The following is a 9,748-nucleotide window of genomic DNA, read 5'->3' as shown; positions in this document are numbered from 1 at the left end:
CAAATTCCGCCCCTAAAACCCCCAAATCCCCAAAAAACCCCAAATATTGCCTCAAAAACCCCAAAAATTCCCAAATTCCGCCCCTAAAACCCCAAAAAACCCCAAACCCCGCCCTAAACCCCGCCCCCAAGCCCCAAACCCCTCCCCAAATCCCGCCCCAAACCCCGCCCCTAAACCGCAAAAAAAACCCAAATTCCCCCCCAAAAACCCCAAATATTTCCCCGAAAAATCCCAAATTCCCCCCAAAAACCCCAAAAAAACCCAAATTCCGTCCCAAAAACCCCCAAAAATTCCAAATTCCCCCCCAAAAACTCCAAATATTGCCCCAAAACCCCTAAAAAAACCCCAAACCCCCAAAATCCGTCCTAAAAACCCAAAAAAATCCCAAATTCCGCCCCAAAAACCCCAAGTTCCACCCCTAAAACCCTAAACTCCACCCCTAAAACCAAAAAACCCCAAATAGTTCCCCAAAAACCCCGAATTCCGCCCCAAAAACCCCAAAATCCGTCCCAAAATCCCCAAAAAACCCCGAAATCCCCAAAATCCCCCCAAAAACCCCAAATATTGCCTCAAAACCCCCCAAAAAACCCCCAAATTCCACCCCTAAAACCCCAAAAAACCCCAAACCCCGCCCTAAACCCCCGCCCCCAAAATCCTTAACCCCGCCTTAAACTCCGCCCCTAAAACCCTCAAACCCCGCCTCAAAACTCCGCCCCTCACCCTTCAAACCCCGCCCCTAAACTCCGCCCCTAAACCCCCAAACCCCGCCCCAAAACTCCGCCCCCAATCCCTTCAAACCCCGCCCCAAACCCCGCCCCAAACCCCGCCCCTCCCCTTTAGCCCCGCCCCCCACCTGTCCCCATCCATCCCCCGCCCCCCCCCCTTTTGCCCTTGCTCCGCGCCCTCCATTTCGCCCAAAACCCCCCCAAAAAAACCCCAAAAAAACCCCAAAAAAATCCCCAAAAAAATCCCCAAAAAAACCCCAAAAAAAACCCCCAAAAAACCCCCAAAAAAACCCCAAAAAAATCCCAAAAAAAACCCCAAAAAAACCCCAAAAAAACCCCCAAAAAAACCCCCAAAAAAACCCAAATTCTCTGCCAGACACCCCAAAATTCCGCCCCTAAAACCCCAAAACCCCAAAATTCCGCCCCTAAAACACCAAAAAACCCCCAAAACCCCAAATTCCGTCCCAAAAACCCTAAAACCCCCAAAAAACCCCTAAATTCTGCCCCAAAACCCCCAAAAACCCCAAATTCCCCCCCAAAAACCCCAAATATTGCCCCAAAAATCCCCCCGAAACCCCAAATTCCGACCCAAAAACTCAAAAACCCCGAAATCCCCAAAATCCCCCCAAAAACCCCAAATATTACCTCAAAACCCCCCAAAAAACCCCAAATTCCACCCCTAAAACCCCAAAAAACCCCAAACCCCGCCCTAAACCCCGCCCCCAAAATCCTTAACCCCGCCTTAAACTCCGCCCCTAAAACCCTCAAACCCCGCCTCAAAACTCCGCCCCTCACCCTTCAAACCCCGCCCCTAAACCCCGCCCCAATCCCCTTAAACCCCGCCCCAAAACCCGCCCCTAAAACCTCAAACCCCGCCCAAAACCCCGCCCCTCACCCTTCAAACCCCTCCTTAAACCCCGCCCCAAGCCCCGCCCCAAACCCCGCCCCTCCCTTTAGCCCCGCCCCCCCACCTGTCCCCATCCATCCCCCGCCCCCCCCCCCCCTTTTGCCCTTGCTCCGCGCCCTCCATTTCACCCAAAACCCCCCCAAAAAAAACCCCAAAAAAACCCCCAAAAAAACCCCAAAAAAACCCCAAATCTCGCGAGATCTCGCGGCTATGGGGCCTCTCCGGCCCGTGGGGCGCGGCCTGGCCGTGGGGCAGCGGATTTTTGGGGCGGCCCTGAGCGGCTGCTGCCGTGGGGCGGCCGCGGTTTTGGGGTGCCCCGGGTTCCCCCGAGCGCACGCGGTGATTTTGGGGCTGATCGTGGCGGTTTTGGGGGCCGCTGCTGAGGGGACGCGGGGACCCGCACAGCGTCCTGGCCTCGCCCCACAACCGCCTGGAGGCGTGAGTGGGGGAGCTGGGGTTTGGGGGCGGTTTTTTTGGGGGGATTTGGGGGTTTTGGGGGGTTTTGGGGTGGGACTTGGGGGCGGGATTTGGGGTTTTTGGGGCGGGATTTGGGGTTTGGAGGGGGTTTGGGGGGGTTTTGGGGCGGGATTTGGGGTCTATGGGGCGGGATTTGGGGTTTTGGGGTCGGTTATGGGGCGGGGATTTGAGGTTTTAATGGGGTTTTTGGGGCGGGATATGGGGTTTTGAGGGGATCTATGGGGCGGGATTTGAGGGCCGGGATTTGGGTCGGAGTTTTGGGGTTTTTATGGGGTTTTTTGGGGGTTTGTTGGGGTGGGATTTGGGGTGGGATTTGGGGTCTGTGGGGCGGGATTTGGGGTCTGTGGGGCGGGATTTGGAGGTTTTTGAGGGGGCATTTGGGGGTTTTTGGGGGGTTTTGGGGGTTTTTGGTCGGGATTTGGGGGTTTTGGGGTGGGTTTGGGGGTGGGATTTGGGGTTTGTGGGGTGGGATTTGGGGGTTTTTGGGGGGTTTTTGGGGGTTTTAGGGGTGTTTTGGGGGTGGGATTTGGGGTCTGTGGGGCGGGGTTTGGGGGTTTTTGGGGGGTTTTTGGGGTATTTTTGGGGGTTTTTTGGGGTGGGATTTGGGGGTTTTGGGAATCTATGGGGCGGGATTTGGGGGTTTGGGGGCGTTTATGGGGCGGGATTTGGGGTCTGTGGGGCGGGATTTGGAGGTTTTTGGGGGGGTTTTGGGGGTTTTTGGTGGGGATTTGGGGTTTTTGGGGGGTTTTTGGGGGGTTTTGGGGCGGGATTTGGGACCTATGGGGCGTTATTTGGGGATTTTTGGGACGGGATTGGGGTTTTGTGGGCGTTTTTGGGGTGGGATTTGGGGTTTTGAGGGAATCTATGGGGCGGGATTTGGGGGTTTTGGGGCGGGATTTGGGGTTTGGAGGGGGTTTGGGGGCGGGATTTGGGGTCTGTGGGGCGGGATTTGGAGGTTTTTGGGGGGGTTTTGGGGGTTTTTGGGGGGTTTTGGGGGTTTTTTGGGGCGGAATTTGGGGTTTTGATGGGGTTTTGAGGGAATCTATGGGGCGGGATTTGGGGGTTTGGGGTAGGATTTGGGGGTTTTTGGGGGGGTTTGGGGGGGTTTGGGGGCGGGATTTGGGGTCTGTGGGGCGGGATTTGGGGTTTTTGGGCGGGATTTGGGGTTTTTTGGGGCGATCTATGGGGCGGGATTTGGGGTTTTTGGGGTGGGATTTGGGGGGTTTGGGGCGGGATTTGGGGTTTTTAGGGTGGGATTTGGGGTTTTGGGGGCATTTTTGGGGCGGGATTTGGGATCTATGGGGCGGGATTTGGGGGGTTTTGGGGTGGGATTTGGGTTTTTTGGGGGGTTTTTTGGGGTTTTGGGGGCGTTTTGGGGCGGGATTTGGGATCTATGGGCGGGATTTGGGGTTTTGAGGGGGTTTTGTGGGGGGTTTTGGGACGGGATTTGGGGTTTTTGGGGATCTATGGGGCGGGATTTGGGTTTTGAGGGGGTTTTGTGGGGGGTTTTGGGACGGGATTTGGGGTTTTTGGGGATCTATGGGGCGGGATTTGGGGGGTTTTGGGGGCGGGATTTGGGTCTATGGGGCGGGATTTGGGGGGTTTGGGGAGGGTTTTGGGGTTTTTGGGGTTTTTATGGGGTTTTTGGGGTGGGATTTGGGGTTTTTGGGGGGGATTTGTGGTGGGATTGGGGGGGTTTTGGGGGTCGGTTATGGGGCGGGATTTGGGGTTTTAGGGGGATCTATGGGGCGAGATTTGGGGTTTGGGGTTTTTATGGGGTGGATTTGGGGGTTTTTGGGGTTTTTTGGGGGTTTTTGGGGGTGTTTTGGGGGTGGGATTGGGGTCTGTGGGGCGGGGTTTGGGGGCGTTTTGGGGACGGGATTTGGGGTCTATGGGGCGGGATTTGGGTTTTTATGGGGTTTTTGGGTGGGATTTGGGAGGGTTTGGGGTTTTTGGGTGGGGTTTTGGGGGGTTTTGGGGTGGGTTTGGGGGCGGGATTTGGGGGTTTTTGGGGTGGGATTTGGGGTCTATGGGGCGGGATTTGGGGGGTTTTGGGGTCGGTTATGGGGGGGGATTTGGGATCTATGGGGCGGGATTTGGGGTTTTTGGGGTTTTTATGGGGGTGTTTTTGGGGGTGTTTTTGGGGCGGGGTTTGGGGTTTTTTGGGGTTTTTTTTGGGGGGTTTTGGGGCATTTTTGGGGCGGGATTTGGGGTTTGGGGGTTTTTAGGGGGGGGGGATTTGGGGGGTTTTGGGGTTTTTTTGGGGTGGGGATTTGGGTTTTTGGGGCGGGATTTGGGATCTATGGGGCGGGATTTGGGGTTTGGAGGGGATCTGTGGGGCGGGATTTGGGGGGTTTTGGGGGCGGATTTGGGATCTATGGGACGGGATTTGGGGTTTTATGGGCGTTTTTGGGGCGGGATTTGGGGGGTTTTGGGGGGATTTGGGGTTTTTTGGGGTTTTTTTGGGGGGTTTTGGGGTCGTATTTGGGGTGGGATTTGGGATTTTGGGGTGGGATTTGGGGGCGTTTGGGGCGGGATTTGGGGGATTTTGGGGGGGTTTGGGGGCGTTTTGGGGATGGGATTTAGGATCTATGGGGCGGGATTTGGGGGGTTTTGGGGTCGGTTATGGGGCGGGATTTGGGGTCGGTGGGGCGGGATTTGGGGTTTTTCTTGGTTTTTTGGGGCGCTTTTGGGGCGTTTGTGGGGCGGGATTTGGGGTTTTGAGGGGATCTATGGGGCGGGATTTGGGATCTACGGGGCAGGATTTGGGATCTATGGGGCGGGATTGGGGGGTTTGGGGCGGGATTTGGGATCTATGGGGCGGGATTTGGGGTTTTGAGGGGGTTTGGGGTGGGATTTGGGGTTTTTGGGGTGGGATTTGGGGGTTTTTTGGGGGTTTTGGGGCGGGATTTGGGATCTATGGGGCGGGATTTGGGATTTTTTGGGTGATCTATGGGGCGGGATTTGGGTGTTGGGGGGATTTTGGGGGGTTTTGGGGTGGGATTTGGGGTTTTTATGGGGGCGGATTTGGGGGGTTTTGGGATTTTTTTGGGTGTTTTTGGGGGTGTTTTTGGGGTGGGATTTGGGGTTTTTGGGGCATTTTTGGGTGTGGGATTTGGGGTTTTTGGGGCATTTTGGGGTCGGTTATGGGGCGGGATTTGGGATCTGTGGGGCAGGGATCAATACCTGTGGGGCTGGATCGATTAATCAATCAATCGATCAATCAATCGATCGATCAGTGCGGGAATCGATTGATCGCTGCTTTGTCAATGGGGCAGTGAATGGAGGGATCGATAATCAATAATCAATAATCAATAATCAATAATCAATAAACGGTGATGCATGAGCGACCAATGAGTGAGCAGCAACCTGTGTTTGATCAATAACCAATCAATAAATCAATTAATAATCGGTAATTAATGAGCAAATAGCAATTAATAGCTAATCAATAATCGATAACCAATCAGTAACTAATAACCAATCAATAATCACTACACAATAACCGATTAACCAATCAATAACCAAATACAAATTAATAACCAATCAATAGCTAATCAATAATCAATAACCAATTAACCAATCAGTAACCAAATCCCAATCAACACCCAATTAATAAGCAATAATCAATGATTATCAATCAATAATCAATGATCAATCAATAGCCAATTAAAAGCCAATTAAATGACCAATAATCGATACCCAATTATCAATTAAAAACCAATCAATGACAAATAAATTAATTATCAATTGACCAATAATCAATCAATAATAAATAACCAATTGGCAATTAATCCATAATCAATAAATGCTCAATTAAAATTAATTTTTTGATTACCAATTAGCCAATAATGAATTCACAGCCAATAAATAACCAATAATAATTAATTACCAATAATTAATAAATAATCAATAACCAATAAAACCACAATTCTTTGATTACCAATTGATTGATAACCGATAATTAATAATCGATGATAATAAATGAGTTATAGTCAATAGTTAATAAATAATTGATTATTATTAATCCATAATTAATAAATTATGAATAATCGGTAAATAACAGTAAATAATCAATAAATAATGGATAATTAATTATCAATAATCGATAATCAATAACCAATAACCATTTAAAAATAAATTATTTAATACCGATTAAACAATGACCAATTAATAAACAACAATAAATTTCCAATTAATCAGTTATTTAATTACCCATTAACCAATAACCAATTAATAAACGTCAATAAATCACCAATTAATCGATAACAAATAAATAATCAATTTAAAATTTATTGTTTTTATTTATTTATTTTTAATTTATTTATTCCGTTATTGATTAACCGATCACCCATCGACGACCGGTGATCGATCGCCGATTAACGATTGATAATCGATATTAAATAAGCAATAATTAATAACAAATAACTAATCAATTAATGATTAATTAGCCAAAAAAACCCAATTAAAACTAAAATTAATTACCCAATTAACCCATGGCTGATCAATAACCCATAAACAATCAATTAACCGATTAATAATTAATAAATTATTAATAATTAAAAATTAATCGATAACGGGCGGCTAATTAAAAATCAACCCCCAATAATTAGCATCTAATTAGCATTAATTAACCCCCCCCCCCCCCCATGCAGCCGCCTGATTTCCTGCGCCCCGGCCTGGACCTGGCTCCTGATTGGTTCCCTGCTCGTCGCCTCCCACCCTTGGCTCCGCCCCCCCTGGAGCTCCGCCCTCCGCGCCCTGCTCCGATTGGCCGTCGCCCTCGGCCTCTCCCGGGCCGGCCACGCCCTCGGCCACGCCCTGGAGGCGGCCACCGGAAGCTGCACCTCCCCCACCCCGCTGGGGACCCTCCTGGTGCCCCTGGGAGACCCCGCGGCCTGCAGGGGGGCGGGGCATCGATGGGAGGGGTTTAGCCCCGCCCCCCAGGGCCTTCGCCCTGGTGCATTGCGGGCTGGGATTGGCCGAGGAGGCGGCGGCCATTGGGCGGAGCTTGTACGGCTCGGACAAGATGGCCGCCGGGTACAAGATGGCCGCCGGGTACAAGATGGCCGCCGGGTACAAGATGGCGGCCGGGCACAAGATGGCGCCGTGGTACAAGATGGCGCCCTGGTACAAGATGGGGGACGAATCCAAGATGGCGGCCGGATACAAGATGGCGGAAGAATCCAAGATGGCGGCCGGATACGACTGGGAGGAGGAATCGGAGGATGGCGGCGCGATACAAAATGGCGCCCGGATCCAAGATGGCGGCCGGGTACGGCGTAGGGGAAGGATCCAAGATGGCGGCGCGGTACAAGATGGAGGAAGGATCCAAGATGGCCGCCGCCAGCACCGGGTGGGCGTGGCCTCGCCCAACATGGCGGCCGGGGTCACCCCGCCGCGGCCAATCGGCTTCGAGTGGGCGGGGGCCTCCTCGCTACGGCTGGGGGCGGCCATCTTGGGGCGGCCATTTTGGGGCGGTGGCGGCCATTTTGATGCCGGCGGCCATTTCGAAGGGCGAAGCGGCGGCCATTTTGATTCCGGCCGCCATTTTGAGTCCGGCCGCCATTTTGAGTCCGGCCGCCATTTTGAGTCCGGCCGCCATTTTGATTCCGGCGTCCATTTTGATGACTCCGGCGGCCATTTTGATCCCTCCGGCGGCCATTTTGATCCCTCCGGCGGCCATTTTGAAGGACGGCACGGTGGCCATTTTGATCACCCCGGCCGCCATTTTGACACTTCCGGCCGCCATTTTCTCCCTTCCAGCCGCCATTTTGACCCCTCCAGCCGCCATTTTGACCCCTCCGCCCGCCATTTCCTCCCTTCCCCACCCCATTTCCAAGGCGGCCATGTTGCCGGCGGCCATTTTGACGGCGCCGGCGGCCATTTTGAGGCCCCGCCCACTGCGCTGTCGGTGCTCTACCTATTGGCCGTGGCCCTGCTGGTCACGTGGCACCTCCTGCTCCTCGTGACCCTCACCTATCGCCACACCTGGGCCCGCAACGCCGCCGGCGCCGCCCTGGGCTGGGCCGCCTGGGCCCTCACCTACCGCGGTGGTACCGGTGGGCGTGGTCACCCGGGGCCGCCGGGGTGGGGTTAGAGGGGAGGGGGCGTGGCCAAGGAGGGAAAAAATTGGGAGAAAATCGGTGGAAGTTGAGGGGAGTTAGGGGGGGAAAAGGGGAAACAAGATGGCGGAGTTTTGGCGGGAAATGGGGAAAAAAGGGGGGCGGGGTTTATGAGGGGAAAAATTGGGGGAAAATTGAGGGAAATTAAGGGGGGTAAAAGGCGAAACAAGATGGCGGAATTTTGGCGGGAAATTACAGGGGAAAGGGGGAAAGGGGCGGGGTTTATGAGGGAAAAAATTGAGGAAAATTAAGGGGAAAAAAGGGAAACAAGATGGCGGAATTTTGGCGGGAAATGGGATTAAGAGGGGGCGGGGTTATGAGGGAAAAAATTGGGAGAAAATCGGTGAAAATTGAGGGAAATTAAAGGGAAAAAAAAGGGAAACAAGATGGCGGAATTTTGGCGGGAAATTGGGGTGATGCGGGGGAAGGGGCGGGGTTTAAGAGGGTGGGGCGGAAGTTGGGGAAAATTGGGGAAAAATGGAAAAAATTTGGATTTTTTTAAAATTAAAAATTGGGGGTTTAATGGGGAAAAGGGGGCGTGGTTTAAAGGAGAGTGGGCGTGGTTTAATGGAAAGGGGGCGTGGCTTTAGTGGGTGTGGCCAAGGTGTGAAAAATTGGGGAGAAATTGGGGAAAATTGGAGAAAATTTGGATTTTTTTTTAAATTAAAAATTGGGGTTTAAGGGGAAAGGGGGCGTGGTTTAAGGAAAGGGGGCGTGGTTTAAGTGGGTGTGGCCAAGGTGGGGGAAAAACTGGGGGAAAATCGGGGGAAAAAAGCGAAAAAAATTTGGGTTTAAAAACCATAAAATTTGGGTTAAAAAATTGGGAATTTTGGCGGGAATTTGGGTGGGCTTGGGGGCGTGGCCAAAGCGGGTGGGCGTGGCCTCCAGCTGGCCCCGCCCTCCTCAAAAATTGAGGCCAAACTCCCCAAATTTGGGGTTTTTTGAGGCATTTTTGGGTCTTTTCCACAAGGGGGAGCCCCGAGGGCGAATTTTGAGGCGAATTCGGCCAATTTTGGGTTAAACAGGGGGCGGGGCCGGATATGCAAATTAGGGGAGCGTGGGGAAAATCGGGTTTGGGGGGAGAAACGGGGGAGAAACGGCGAATTTGGATTTTTGGTCTAAAATTGGAGGGTTTTGACCCAAAATTTGGGATTTTTTTTGGACTTAAAATTGGGATTTTTTTAGAAAATAAAAATGAAGATTTTTGGACCCGAAATTGGGAATTTTTTGGGTTAAAAAACCCAAAATTTGGAATTTTTTGAGCCTAAAATCGGGATTTTTTTTGGCCTAAAATTCGGATTTTTTGGACCCAAAATCGGGAATTTTTTGACCGAAAATTTTGGGGTTTTTTAACCCAAAATTTGGAATTTTTCGGAGCCTAAAATTGTGATTTTTTTGACGGAAATTCGGGATTTTTTATGAAATAAAAAATGATCGATTTTGGACCTAAAATTGGGATTTTTTTTTGGCCTAAAATTCGGATTTTTTTGACCCAAAAATTGAGATTTTTTAGACCA

General features: G+C 51.4%; 1 protein-coding gene across 1 annotated transcript; it reads left to right on the top strand.

The window, feature by feature from the left end:
- Nucleotides 1–1,315: 1,315 nt before the first annotated feature.
- Nucleotides 1,316–8,277, top strand: LOC139587050 (uncharacterized). Its single transcript, XM_071420886.1, has 2 exons — nucleotides 1,316–2,070; nucleotides 6,762–8,277. Exon 2 carries the CDS (start codon nucleotides 7,136–7,138, stop codon nucleotides 8,204–8,206), a length of 1,071 nt encoding a protein of 356 aa, XP_071276987.1. The 5' UTR covers nucleotides 1,316–2,070; nucleotides 6,762–7,135; the 3' UTR covers nucleotides 8,207–8,277.
- The last annotated feature ends 1,471 nt before the right edge of the window (nucleotides 8,278–9,748 follow it).

This window comes from Agelaius tricolor, unplaced genomic scaffold, assembly GCF_023055355.1.
Source record: "Agelaius tricolor isolate 1412-34295 unplaced genomic scaffold, bAgeTri1.0.p SCAF_170, whole genome shotgun sequence".
Taxonomy (NCBI): domain Eukaryota; kingdom Metazoa; phylum Chordata; class Aves; order Passeriformes; family Icteridae; genus Agelaius; species Agelaius tricolor.
Note: the sequence above shows the minus strand (reverse complement) of the source record. Positions and strands in the feature narration are given on the sequence as shown.

What these genes read in the sequence shown, in the direction of transcription:
- LOC139587050 (XM_071420886.1), top strand. Translation starts at nt 7,136, where the DNA reads ATGGCCGCCGGGTACAAGATGGCCGCCGGGTACAAGATGGCCGCCGGG.